This window comes from Gossypium hirsutum, chromosome A07 (genome assembly GCF_007990345.1).
Source record: "Gossypium hirsutum isolate 1008001.06 chromosome A07, Gossypium_hirsutum_v2.1, whole genome shotgun sequence".
NCBI classification, from domain to species: Eukaryota; Viridiplantae; Streptophyta; class Magnoliopsida; order Malvales; family Malvaceae; genus Gossypium; species Gossypium hirsutum.
Window position 1 is genome coordinate 5,293,092 of NC_053430.1, and position 14,608 is coordinate 5,307,699.

At 33.4% G+C, this 14,608-nt stretch overlaps 1 protein-coding gene across 1 annotated transcript; it reads left to right on the plus strand.

Moving 5' to 3' along the window:
* Positions 1-5,078: 5,078 nt before the first annotated feature.
* Positions 5,079-9,331, plus strand: LOC107913165 (uncharacterized). The gene is made up of 4 exons (XM_016841653.2): positions 5,079-6,662; positions 6,767-7,174; positions 7,254-7,301; positions 7,512-9,331. The coding sequence occupies exons 1-4, from the start codon at positions 5,600-5,602 to the stop codon at positions 8,942-8,944; spliced, it is 2,952 nt and encodes a 983-aa protein (XP_016697142.1). The 5' UTR covers positions 5,079-5,599; the 3' UTR covers positions 8,945-9,331.
* The last annotated feature ends 5,277 nt before the right edge of the window (positions 9,332-14,608 follow it).

Sequence of the window (14,608 nt, forward strand, 5' to 3'; positions counted from 1 at the left end):
GTTACCAATTATCTTTTACCTTTTTAACGGAAGATATACGGATAGAGGTAATTGGTCAGTTTCGTTTTTTAGGCATCAGTTCGATTGTTATAAATTTATTATCAATATACGAGGATGTAAGTTTAAGTATGTTTTAGAATATTATCTTTTTATTTATGAATTTTAAAAAAACTATAGATAGTTTTAAATTTTGTATCAAAAAGAGCATATCTGATCAAAACTTATGATGAAATTGTTAAAAAATTAAAATATTATTTTTAAAAAACAAATATTGTTGAACTTTTTAAGGTATTTTTTAAATGCAATTAATTTATTTAATTAGTATATAAATAACTGCAACCATTTAATTTTTATAACAAAGGTATAATTATTTTACATAAACATATATAGAAATTTTAATAAACATCTAAATAAGTAATTATTATTTAATATAAAATTTTGAAAAACTCTAAATTTGTGAACAAAACATTTTAGATTTTTTAGGATAAATATCAAAATTATATATGTATTTTGATTTTGTGTGATTTTATGCATGGAATTTTAAATTAATTAAATTTTCACAAGTTATTAACAATATAAAAATAAATGTATTTATTCATTTTTATTCAAATGTGTATAATTGAATCAAAATTAAAGTTTTATATATGGATATAAACCTCAATTCAAGTTTTATGTGTATAATTGCATTAAATCAATATTCATGTATTAAATTACATATTAAATTAAAATTCACGTATAAATTTGATATTTATTTATTTTTAATCCAAACTCAGATTTTGGTACCAAATAAATAAATAAATAATATTATTTTTAATTGTTTTTATAGAAAACCAAAGGTGATGCATGCTGATAAAGGAGACTTTTGATTCTATCTAGAATTTTATTTATTTATTTTTGTTATAAATTTGTGTAATTTTTTCGACATCACTTTTAGAGAGCGTTTGAATGGGATATCCAACACTTTACTCAATTTTTTTTTATCTCTACCACATGTTGAAAATTAATTTTCATGTTCAACAATCGTATAGGGGACTTTCTCCTCAAGTTCAGAATTATCTGGCTCTACAAACTCTTCCACCAAAACATGCTCCCAACTTGATGTCAGACAAATTCGAACAGTAAATCTAATTGATTATGCATGATTTTCATAGTGTCGTAGCATGAAGACATGTCATCCTCAAGTGTGCCAACCTGAGTGATTAAATAATGATCTTCACTAGACTCTTCACAATACATACCCATATCATGATAAGAACATAAGGAATACGAATCATATGTTGAGCTACTACTTAACCATCACTGATTGTAACTATCCATTCTACATGTGTAACCATGAGAATCATAAGGAGACTCATATCCTTGTCTCTCATAGTTGCCATCATACCCCTAGTTAGTCATTGAAATACCATTTGCATCATATACGAATTGATCTTCAGGCCACTTATAGTTATTAAACATGACTATTAACCAATTATCAATGAGGAAATATTAAGGAAACCATTAAGACAAACAAAAAAAATGTTGTATCTATAAACTTAGCTTTCAATAATTATCTCATTAACAAAGCATGCAGAAATCAACACAATTCAACTTATCACACACAAATCTCCTCAGCAACGACACCAACAACTTGACCGCTCATGTCGATGTATGAACATCGAGTCGAGGATTAGCATAAAAGCATATTTAATTGTATGTGTGACATGTCAGTTGTAATATTTATGTTTTACAACTGAACACAGAGTATTCCAAAGGTTGAACCCAAGAGAGATCGGGTGATAAGGTGAATGGGCAACAACAAAACATGCAATTAATAAGACTAGCTAGCTAATGACTAAGTGATATATTATGACAATCCATAATTCAAGGTTGATTAAACTAAACTACACTTAAAATGACTAAATTGAACAAAAGTCAAATTTACAAAAGTATTAATTTGATGAAATAGAGTGGTCAATTAATATCCATGTTGCTAATTCATTCTTGAATTAAGGATCTAAATTGCTTAAACTCCTAATTGGTCCAATTTTACCTCTCGATCACCATTTTATCCAATTAGATGATTTAATCCAATTTATCTATCTACCTCACTAAAGTAAATCGTGATAATAGACTCACCTAAATGATTAAACAATCAATAAACGTGCACACAAAATAAAACATTTTTATCCCGAATCATAAATGTACAAAGCGAGGTTTCGTGCGTCACTTGTTGATTATTTTCGCTTTTCCTTTCCCTCTCGATTGTTCGGTGTTACCGTTAGCTAAAAATAATCATAAAACATACCACATTATCAATCTCAGCCAAATCAAAATCAAATACCAAATTTCACATATTTTGAATTTTATTCAATTTAGTCCCTAAAATTGGGAGAAACATAACTTTCAATTTAAGGTTTCGAATTAAAATACGATTTTACCAAAACTCATTAGGGACCCTCTATTTTATGTTCTTACCAACAATTCATGACCATTTTGCATTTCATTCTATTTGGTCCCTAAGTATGAAACTAATAATTAAGCTTTACAATTTAGTCCTTTTATAAACCAAGCTTAATTTCTAACAATTTCACACCATTTTCATCTATTTCTCAACAATGGAAACTTTCAAAAATTTTAACAATTTTATAAATTAGTATATAGGCTAGCTAAATTATGCTTCCATAACCTCAAATCTACAATATTAGAATGGGTCAAGACAAACCTAAGAAATTCTAGGTGGTTACCGAGGTTAAAAGGTCCCTTGGTTGACGCTTTTTGGCTTGATAGCCTGGCGGTTATGGAAAAATAAGAATCCTTTTATATTCCAAAGGTTATCTTAGAGCCTTTCAGAAACTATTAAAGTGTCAATTAGTTCGGCAAAATAGTATAGTACAATTAACAGTGGGGTCTTCTATAGGAATAGTAGTTTGATATCGAAGGTCTTTTAGGAAATATTAGGAATGGTAGGGAGTTAGAATGCTAAATTTAGTAAGTTCATTTTAGGTTTTGTTTTTTTCACAAAAAAAACATATATATATAAATTACAAAAAAATGACTTAAAATTGCTTACCTACTTATTGCTGAAAGATATGAAAATTTCTTTAGTTTTTCTCTTTTTTTTTTGAGACGAAAATGGTAGAAAATGGATGAAGAAGATGGCACATTCACTATCTTAAGCCTTTATACATAACTTAATAATTAATTATGCTTAATTTAGTTAATTAATTATGTTTTCTTAACTAATTAATCGTTACTTTTTAACTTAATTAACACATACACCACCATCCATAAGAGCGGTTTGTTAACCATTTTGACCCCTTTGTATATTGCAATTTAAGAATTCAAACCTTTTTCTAATTAAAAATTCATAGCGATTAGACTTTTATAATTTAGTCATTGAGCTTTAATTAACTATAATTTCAACTAAATTGACTATCCAAATTTTAATTCATCTATACTTTTAACTCCATAAATATTCTTATTAAATATTTACGGACTCAATTTACAAAAATGAGGTCTTGAAATTGTCTTTCCAACACCTTTGGAAATCGGATCGATACACAATGCTTTTTAATAAATTGGTTATAGTTCTAGAAGATTGCATAACAACCTAATATCTTCGTACTTCCTTAATAGTCAAGACAATAGCCATTAATTACTTTCCTTATTGACAAACATCCCTATAATGATTGCTTAAGATTTAATCTATCAATAGCATTATGAACAGAAGAGACCTATTTCTAACCAACAAACATACAATCAAAGTTCATTTAAGTTAGACCGTAGGCCTACATTACACAAACAATTATACAGTTCGTCACAAATATTAGAACCAATCAATGGATTAAATTTAAAATTGACAATGCAATTGTTCGAAGCTATCAAATGCTGGTCAAATATTTAATAAACTTGAACAATTGTAATTCAAGCAAAAGACATGCAAATACTAAAGAACAAAGAAAAGATTAAGAACATTTAGATCTCACAAACTTTATAGAATCAAACTTTGAAATTTATTTTGATTAAAAATGAAGGTTTAGAAATCCATAAAGAAAATAAAACGCAAAATCAAAATAAAACTAAGGTGACTATGTTTAGGTCTTGTCAAGTCTTAACCTAATAATATCTATTTATAGGGACGAAATAATATAATAGAGAAAATATAAAAATGCCCTTAATTAAATAGAACACAATATTTCTAAGCTTCTGGCAATTTTCATAACAAATACAAGCCATTTTTCGATACATTCTTGCCCTTTTTTTTGTTATTGTTGCTTGAATCATGAAATAACTTTAGTTATATCTTTTAATTTCCTTCGAATCGGTAAATTATGGGCCTAAAATGAAAATATATAACTTAAAATATGTTATAGATAAAGTTTTATTAGCTCAAATTTTCTTGATCTTGATCTCAAGATTGTTTTGGGTTATTATTGTTTTTGGGGTTTGTTGATGTATATGTTTTTTTGGGGTTCAATCTAATAGTTGAATTTTGTTATAATACTCAATCCATCGGGTTTGGAGTATAGCCCTTGGATCGCTGCATGTTCAGCATCTTTAAATGAACGTATGTTCATCTTAACCCCACTTCTCGCCCCCCCCCCCACACCCCAAAACCCCACCCCCAAAAATAAAAAGCAAATTAGTTAATTATTACTACCATAAATTAGTATTATTGGTTCAGTCATTGCTGCTGTGATTATAGTTAAATGAAACTCTAGTCTACTTTTGCTAAAAAGAAGTCTAGTCTAGCAAATCAAAGTGCCGTTAGGCAGAGCATCTTCCCTTACAAAAAAAATTAATGTTAATCTTCTAAGCTTGTTAAGAAGAGAGAGAAAAGCCAATAATAAGGCAAAGACATGCTTAAGCAGAGATTTGGATTTGAAGTGTCGACATCGATGGATACCTTCTGCAACCAAAAAAAACTATGCACGCTCTCTCACGCTGAACCGCAGTCAGAGTCTCCCTCCAGCTCCAGGCTCACTCCCTCACCCCCTCACTCGACGCGGGTACCTCTCTCTTTCAAGAACCATAAATAAAGTAAATAAAATAAACACCATTAAATACAATGCTCCCGAGAAAACGATGCTAGTAGGGTAATATTTTTGTGGCTGCGTTTTGCAGTTCCAGTACAATGATGACCCCTCCCTCTAATCATGCATAGAGTATTCTATATTATTTTCTTTATTATTAGAATATACAATAAACCTCTTTTTTTCTCTCTCTCTCCGCCTTCTTACTTGTCAAAATCATACATCAACATAACATTGTGTTGTTGTATTAACTGATAATTAACTGAAGGGTCTTATTCATGGCAGTTCCACAATTCCGACTTTTTTCTGTTACTTCTTTCTTTGCCTAGATGTTTGCTTTAGCTTGCTATGATTTCCCATTGCTTTCACCTTTCCCTTTTGGAGATACGTTGGCCATCATAAAACTCCAAAAGAAGCTCAAAAAACCCTTGCAAAGTTTTTGGCAATTAATAAAACAAAGATAAGAATTTGAGAGAGACCAGTATTCCAACCAAGCTAGTTCATCAGTAATGGTGCTGGCGCTTCCTCTTCTGGTTCTTGTCTAAGGTTTCTCTCTGGCTGTCTCTTGTTCGGGCACATTTGAGATGGGTGGCAACAAAGGAGATGCAACCAAGAAGCAAACACCCCAGCCAACTCAACAACTCTCATCTTCTCCCAAAGAGCCCCTTGAGGAATCTTCAGAATCAAGGCAAAAGCATCTCCAGCAACCATCAGCTGTTGTGGTCACAGCGACTGGACCTCCTTTCATATCTGCGCCTTTATACGTCCCAACTGGTGCGACTTCTTCTCCCTTTGAGCAGCAATTTGAGTCTGTCAATCCCAAGAGATCTCGATACAACAGTGGCCAATGGAAACTGCTCCCATCATCATCTTACCTACAGTCGCAAGCCCAAATGGCTATAATCACCAGCGAATCAAGCCCATCACCCACAAATCCCATTAACCCTCAAACTCAGGCTCAGACCACAGCAGCTTCCTCCTCAGACGCAGCCTCATCTCCACCCCACTCTCCTCTCCCATCCACAACCTCGGGCCAGGAAACCAACAAACCGGAAGATCAGCAATTTCATCACCAATTCAGAAAGGGAAAATATGTGAGCCCTGTCTGGAAACCGAATGAAATGTTGTGGTTAGCAAGGGCTTGGAGGATTCAATATCAAGGAGGGTCTGATGCGTCTGGCTCTTCTTCAAGAAGTGGCCACCAAGAGATTGGTCCTTTTACAGGCAGCGATCTTGCAGTCCAATCAACAAGAGGCAAGACCAGGGCTGACAAAGATAGGGAAGTAGCTGAGTTTTTAAACAAACATGGAATCAATAGGGATGCCAAAACTGCTGGTACTAAGTGGGATAATATGTTAGGTGAGTTTAGAAAAGTTTATGAATGGGAGAGAGGGGGAGAAAGGGAACAAGTTGGCAAGAGTTACTTCAGACTTTCTCCTTATGAGAGAAAACTGCATAGATTGCCAGCTTCCTTTGACGAGGAAGTCTTCGAGGAGTTGTCTCAGTTCATGGGGCCCCGCATGAGAACTTCACAAAGCAGAGGAGCTTCTGCGATTGCTTCAAGTGATGATGGTCGGTCGGTTCTTTCTGGTCCTAGACCGCTTCCTCCTGCTCCTCCATTCAAAGTAGATGAACTTCCTCTCTCAGGTAAGCAAACATTCTGTATTTCTTTCTTTGAATTTTTATTTTTAAAGATTCTTGAATATAACTAAAGCCAGACCGCTGTTGTGGTTTTATATCGTTTCATTTAGTGAGGACAAAACAACTGGTAACGACTACCGGAGGAGATGCTTTCTTTCATGGAACAAGAGGAAGTCTGGTAGGGTTCGACACTTCATTGGACGTTGGGTTAGGTCTTCCTTCTTCATCTTCCAAGGAACTACGTAGAATTGGGAAGATAAGAATGACATGGGAGGAGTCAGTAAGTTTATGGGCGGAAGAAAGCGAGCACCATAGAGGAAGAGTGAGACTTCAAGGTTCAAGCTTTTTAAACGCAGATGAACTCACATTCTTTGATGATTCCGTGGTTGCTTGCACAATGGAAGCCTTTGAAGATGGCCCTCTAAAAGGTTTCTCTGTTGATAGATTCGTCAATGGACAGCAAGTCAAAGTGTTTGGTAGGAGAAAGTCATCCGCAGCTTCTGCATCTTCTGTTACAGGCATGTTTGTTAATGTTACTAATTCTGAAACTTTTCAGGAATCTCCATCTAAAAGTCACTTTCTCTTTCTATGAACCAGGTTTCACTGAAAGAGCGCAGCTTCCCTTTGCAGAACCCTCTATCAGATGTAAGTCCAATTAAAACTATTGTTTTTACTTTAACAATCTAGCTTGAACATTTCAATAGAATCTAAGAAATATTTTGACTTCTCGATGGCTACCTCGGAGAAAGTGCTTTTATAGTTATTTTCATATTTGAAATTTATTGGTATTGTACTGAATTTTATATATTTTTATATATGCATTCTTTGATAAGATTATTATTCGGTTAGCTGCAGCAGTGCCTCCTTTGGAGCTCCAAGACCCAACAGACTACTACATTGGATGTCTTCGAGTTCCCCCAACGGTACTGCCAGGTTTGTTTGAACTTTCATGGCACTTGCAAGAGCCTCTACCTGAGGAATATCGATTTCCTCTAAGGAAAGATGTATACCGAGATTTGCCAGCCGGTAAAGAAGTTTTATTTACTACTACTAGTGAATTGTTAGATTGTAGAGCTATGGTGTATGATGTCTTGAGCTCGATCATACGCACCAACCCTAGTCTCAGTGCTGCTACTGCCACAAGCAGAGACTCTTTTATTGGCCTTTGGGACGATTGCGTTAATAGGGTTATCTCCAAATTTTGTTCTGTTGAAATGGTTATTATCCGAAAACCGTCTTCATCATCAACTGAGCCTTTGCAGGATCAATGGCCAAACGTGACTGGTTTTGTTAGAAATTTTTGCTTGTGGAGGGGAGAGGAGACTGATCAAGTGAGGGAAGGTCATCCTGACCCATCATCTTCTCTAGTGGAGAAGTTGCTATGGACTTACATGGATCTTCCGTACGTATTAGGCTATTATGCTGTTGGCTACATGGTAACATTCTGCGCATTAAGCCGATCACAAGATCGCATTTTAAGGACAGATTTATATTCTGTAGATCTTTCTTCCCCCTCAGAGAGACTGAAAGCCCTAGTGCCTTGCTGTAGAATAGCAGGCCTGTTGCCCTTGCTGGCTGATCGATGCTTTAATACCATCAGTAATGTTGGTTCGTACAAGCAATTTCCATTCAGCGATTTTGAAAGGATTAATTTGCGGAATGGAAGTATAATGGAAATGACACCAAATACGGTGACAAGGTCATTTTCGAACAAGAAGAAATGGGCAGCAGTGAAAGAAATATATGACATATTGGATCATCGAATCCCGCACTCTGAACTTATTTGTCGGGCATGTGAAAAAGATCTTGTATTGGTGTTTAAACCTAGAGGGTGCAAATTCAAGCCCATCAACTGTGAGCAACTTGTAGAAGCTCTTAAGTACGTGACAAAAGCATTGGTAGCTCTACATGACTTATGCTTCATGCACAGGGACTTGGGCTGGGACAAAGTGCTGAGACGGAGCGACACAGAAAACGAATGGTTCGTTTGTGGGTTCGACGAAGCCGTGGGTGCACCCCAGATATACCCACACCCAGTAGCGGGTACGGATACAGATGCGCGTGGAAGGCACGCGCCAGAAATGGGGAGGGGGTTGCACGGCGTCAAAGTGGACGTGTGGGGAGTAGGCTACTTGGTCAAGACCTGTGGGCTCACAAACGTGCCTAAAATGCTGAGGGAGTTGGAAACCAGGTGCTTGGATCAGAACCCTGAGCAGAGGCCGACTGCAGCCGATTGTTACCACCACTTGCTACAGGTGCAGTCAGCTTCGTCCGGTGCACCCTATTGAAGTGACACCATCACAGATTAGCGATTCACTTTATTTAATTCTACGCTAGTTTCAGCTTTATGTAGCATTAATTAATTAATTCCTGGAGTTGAGCTTAGTTTTAGGTCCTTATGATTTATGCTACATTAATATTTGTTTTTTCCAGTTCGTGGAGGTGTGATAGTTTTGGTGGTGGGGGCCGTTGGTACAGTTTGATACCTTAAAAATGAATGGGAAAGGGGGGGGGGTTGTGTTTTCCAAAGGTGGGTCTCGATCTGATGAACTGCTGATCTGGTCTGATATTTTGGAAAGGAATGGCGGCTGCTGCTAAACGCCGGCTGCTCTGGTTAGGTTAACCAGTTAGTTCTTTCTATTCAAATCAAATCAAGATTTTTAAAGTGGTTTCTAGTACTATTTCTTCCTTTCTCAATCATAAAGGCTCTACACTTCCTGAACTGAAACAGAAACAGAAACAGAAACATAGAAAATAACACCTAAAATGCCTTTACAACCATGCCGAAATTAATTTTTGCTAAAATTAAGTCACTCTTTATTATTTCTGACTGATAAAATATTAGTAATTACTGACTGTTGCAGATGCAGACTGAGATGTGTCGAGGTATGATATGTGCGGGATTTTGTTATTTGCCCACTCCCGTTAGTATACGCATATGTATCCTACATTTAGTTTAATTTAATCAAAACAATCAAGCAATTGTATTTTGTTCTCTGTTGCTAAAATTGCCCAAACATGCTTGCCTACTTAAAAAATTGATATTAAGAGCATGCGATAATAAAACAATTAAAACCCTAGAAATTTTGAACATGTCGATGACCACCTAAATTGAAATCTCCATGTTTGAAGTTTAAAGTGTGATAATACTGTTTAGAGATTTGACTTTTGTTGTAAATATAAAAAAAAGAAAAGAAAAAGCGTAAATGTTTATCATCTTTGCAAACCCCACATATCCTGAAGCACTATAATTCCATCTCCACAAATTCCCTATCCTACACTGTCAAAATGCACCTTTAATTTGAATTGCCTTCATCTAAGCCTCTTTTAATCTAATTATTATTACTTCTGGCATAGAGGCTTTTCTGCCTATATGCTATACCTGCGTAACCTAATTCCCTAATGCACTCATAGATGCACTTTTGTAGATCTATCTTTTAGCGGTAACATAAAAATTGCTAGAAAAAAAAAAAAACAAAAACAAAAACAAAAAACATTTCGATGCTTCTTTTCATGCATATGATATCATCTACTAAGTCAAACTTACTGTTCCGTCAATGATGCTGATCATCCGTTAACTGAGATGGCGAGAAACAGAAACCAGGTTTAAATTAAGAGAGGTCCTATGGCCACAAGAGTTTCATGTCCATTCTCTCGCAAGTTTTCTATATCTTCCTCCGTTGATGTTGCTTTTGTATGGCATCATCCCCACGTAGCCATTGACAAGCATATATGGTCCAGTCCAGTTCCAAATGGACAGTGCCCTCCACGTGGGGCCACTATGTTTTCCACTATGGCGTCGCACCATAGAATAACCTCAACCACGATCACCTCCCTTCAATGTTGCGATCATAGCTTTGGTAGCAAAAAGAGATGCTATAAATATATGAAAAGAAAAATACATGAAGATTGTGATTTCTCTTCAACCTTTATCTCACCCACGTATATAGGATAACGTAGCCCTAAAGATGGGCTGTTGCCTTGCCTGAATGTGGGTTACAGTGACAGAACCAATGATACCAGACATTGTAGCAACTTTTTTGGGCAGCTTATTTATTCCAAACCCCCACCTCAAAATCTTAAAGGAATCCTTGTAAAAAGTTGCCTGCTAGGCTTTTTCAAGGTATTTTGGAATTAATAATCATCGTAGATTAGGAGCATGCAAAATAATGGTTTAAAGGGAGTAGATGTTATTTATTGACAATGGTAGATTCTCTTTTGCCAGTGAGGATCTCACGATTCAGCCTTTCGTGCTAATATCTTTATGCATGTGGACTACCGATTTAATATTTATTAATTTTTACTTTCTTGCCTTCCTACTCTCTTAGTGTCACTTCCCTCTCTTTTGTTTTTTCATTTGGACTTGCTGTTCACCGATAGCGTACAGTGACTACGTTTGGATTTTGCTTTGACCAAATGAAGCCCTATACCACTATTCTTTTTTCTATAAAATTTCATGCATTAGTAAAACCGATGTATATGCATGACGATTCACAATAGACGGGATTCTAAATAATGACGGTTTCTGTACATCAGAGTATTATAAGCATATGTCAACTCTCAATTAAGTACTTATTTTCTCAAGTATATAAGCATATAATTAATCCTTATCTACAAGCATAACATCGTAAGATCATTAACCATTGTCAATTTGCACACATAATTATAACAACACAATTCAATTCACAATAAAATTTTATATCGCGATTAGTATTAATTCTCATATCATAATTCTCGATTTATCTCTTATATATTAATATAATATAAACGACAAGTACACAAATCAATTCACTAACACACCAGTATACACACATAAGTGCTAATTAGACATAAAGCTATAATATCTCTAACGCACCAATATGCATTGAAGTGCTAGAATAAGTTGCACCAAAGTACCAGAATACTCCCATCTATCACATATAAATCTTACGACAGGTCAACTATATCCGAACTCTATTTGCAATCCGTAATAGGGCAATATTTATTGTCAATTCTCATAAATAGATGATTTAGTCTAAGACTTATCACATTAATCATTAACATCATAGTTCATACCAAAATATTATAATTTATATTAAAATTTTACATAAATTCATCCATACACATATATTCATATATATATATTTCTTTTCAATATCTATCATGTTAACACATTCATTCACTATGTTTAGTACTTATATACCTTTTAGAAATGACAAACAATTCATGCTATGTACTTAGAACTCAAAATATCTCATATAATGAAAACCAATTTAATTATTCGTTCGTAGTTTTCTTCTTCCCTTTCACTTTTGACGTTCTGACTTGTCTTTAGGTACATGTGAAAATTTCGATATAAAAACAATATCAATTTCTTTAACACTATATATATATATAACAATTGCAATTAAACATGTCATGCATATATTCATTTTGGTCCTTAATGATCTTAATGTTTGAATTTCTCGTATCTTCTAACTCTCTAGATTGAATCGAAATCCTACTTCATAACTATTCTCGAGGGACCTCAAGCTATCAATTTATAGCATTTATTTCCTACAACTTTCATTGTTTACATAGTGTTCCCTATTAACTTATCTATGGTTTCCTTTACAATTACCTAATTTAGCTTAGTCTCAACATCGCCCTCTTCATGTAACCAACATATATCAAGCTTAACAACTAAACAATTCATGATTCCATGCTTCAATCATGATTCTATGCTTCAATTCACCATGTATTTAACAATGGCTAATCAATCTAACTCCCAAAAGCACAAAAATTGGTTAATGGGTTGTTAGAACAAGTTTCCTACTTTAGAAATCTATGAAAATTTTGAAGAGACCACATGCTTACCTCTTAGATTTATGGCCGATTATTGAAGAAGAAAAACCTAGCTTCTTCTTTCCCTTATGTACGATTTAGGGAGGAAGAAGATGATGAAAGTGTTTAGAAATCCTCTCTCCCACTTAGCTTAAATAAATATACTTAAGCTTAAATGACTTAATTTACCATTAATCTTGTTTAATCTGATGGCTATAGTTTATCACTATAATAGTTAGTGGAATTTAATGGATGAGACAACTTTGATCTCTTAATGTAAATTTAACCTTTGGTAGTTTGCTATCAAGGCCTTGGCTTAATTCCTAAATCAGTTTCCACTTATTTGACCATTTTACAATTTAGTCCATGTACTATGTTCAGTAACCTATTTAATGATTTAATAAATAGTTTGTTTTCCTAATCTCATACACCTCATGAGTGTCTTGGTTCAATATTCGGACACTCTCGATTAAGAATTTATGGACTCGAAATTGATTTTTCTGACACTAATGAAAATTGGGTCATTGCAGAGGAGATATAAAAGGATATAACACAAAAGAAGAATTGTTATACAATGCCTAGAACTATCTATAACCCTCTCTAATTCTTAGATAGGTTGATAAACATGCTTCAGAAAGCTCGAACCCATGTCCTCCTGCACTAACAATAATGCTAATGTCAACCAAACTTATACTAAATTGACTATCCTATTAATTTCTAATGACAAAAAAGAGTTGGTTTTATATATTATATAGATTAGCATTTTGTAACATTAAATTTTTGTGTCCTTTATAATTACAGAAATTGTCCCTAAATTTTGTTTAAAAATACATTTGGTCACCCAACTTATAAAAGTTTTGTCACTTTGTTATTAACTTTTTTTAAAAAAGTAACATTACACCTTAATTAAAAGGGTTAATAGATAATTCGGTCTTTGAGCTATAGTTAAAAAATTATTTTGATATTTTAAAAATATTCTTAACAATAATGGTAAAAATAAAATAAAAAGTCTTAAAAAAATTTCATATAAAAATTAATTGCAGCAAGAAAAAATCAAGAATTTTGGAACTAATCTTTCCATATCAATCTCATAAAAAAGCATAAATTAAAAAAAAAATAGATACCTATTCAGTTTGATCCTATTTGTTTTTCATTTGCTTTGTTCTTTTACGCTCTTTTCATTTTCATCTTTCTTTGCTTTTTTTTTTGTTCTCTTTTTTCATGCGGACTAGGATCGTCTTCGTTCTTTTCAACTCATTAAAATTAATATATATATGTGTGTGTTTTATTTATAGTTGAAATTTGAGATATGAAATGGTGGGTTTGGAGAAGAACGTGAGCTTTTTGTATTATAAATTTAAAAAATTCAAAATTCTAAAACTGAAAGTTAATAAAAAGCCCAATCAATCTAGTAATTGGAGTTGCAGAAAAAAAATGATTATCAAATTTTAAAAAAGTTGAAACTTATCAAAGAACCCAGACAATATAATAAAACATTTTGCTCTTCTCTCTTGCCCTCTTTTGTCTTAATTTTCTCCTTCTTTTTTTTTCATAATTATCAGAAAAATCTTGCAAATATGTCATGGATGGTAGGAGTATTTATGATTCTCAAGAATGAAAGCGGTATTGCAAGCCTAGATTTTATTTCTTGAAAACTTGAGTAGCAACAATGACTCTGATAGTGAAATCTAAATCTTGCATTGAGATATATTTTGCTAGGGTTTTGGGAAAAAAAATATAACAAAATAAAATTTGCTAAGTAATTTTCGTATAAAATAACATGAAGTTATAGATGTGATTGAATGTGTTCATCAATGGTGGAAAACAAATGAAATTTAGTTTAAATTTTTTTTGTGAAAGTTCAAAGATTGTGATTTTTAATTAGATTGGATATAAAAAAAGTAGCTCAGGGACTAAACTAGTTGCTAATATTTTAAATTAAGGTGCAATGTTACTTTTTTTTAATGGAAGTTAGTAACCGAGTGAAAGAAATATAACAATTTAATAACATTAGTGACTATTTCGTAACTTTTGAAAATTGAATGAAGGATAAATTTAAAGACTTTGGTTATTTACTATGAAATTAAGTATACAAACACTAAATTTCCGAACTATATCACTTCTAACTTGTATCTTAAGAATCATATAAT

Coding starts and splice junctions, on each gene's coding strand:
- LOC107913165 (XM_016841653.2), top strand. CDS start 5,600: ATGGGTGGCAACAAAGGAGATGCAACCAAGAAGCAAACACCCCAGCCA. Junction 7,175..7,253: donor TTCTGCATCTTCTGTTACAG/GCATGTTTGTTA, acceptor TCTATGAACCAG/GTTTCACTGAAAGAGCGCAG. Junction 7,302..7,511: donor TGCAGAACCCTCTATCAGAT/GTAAGTCCAATT, acceptor GGTTAGCTGCAG/CAGTGCCTCCTTTGGAGCTC.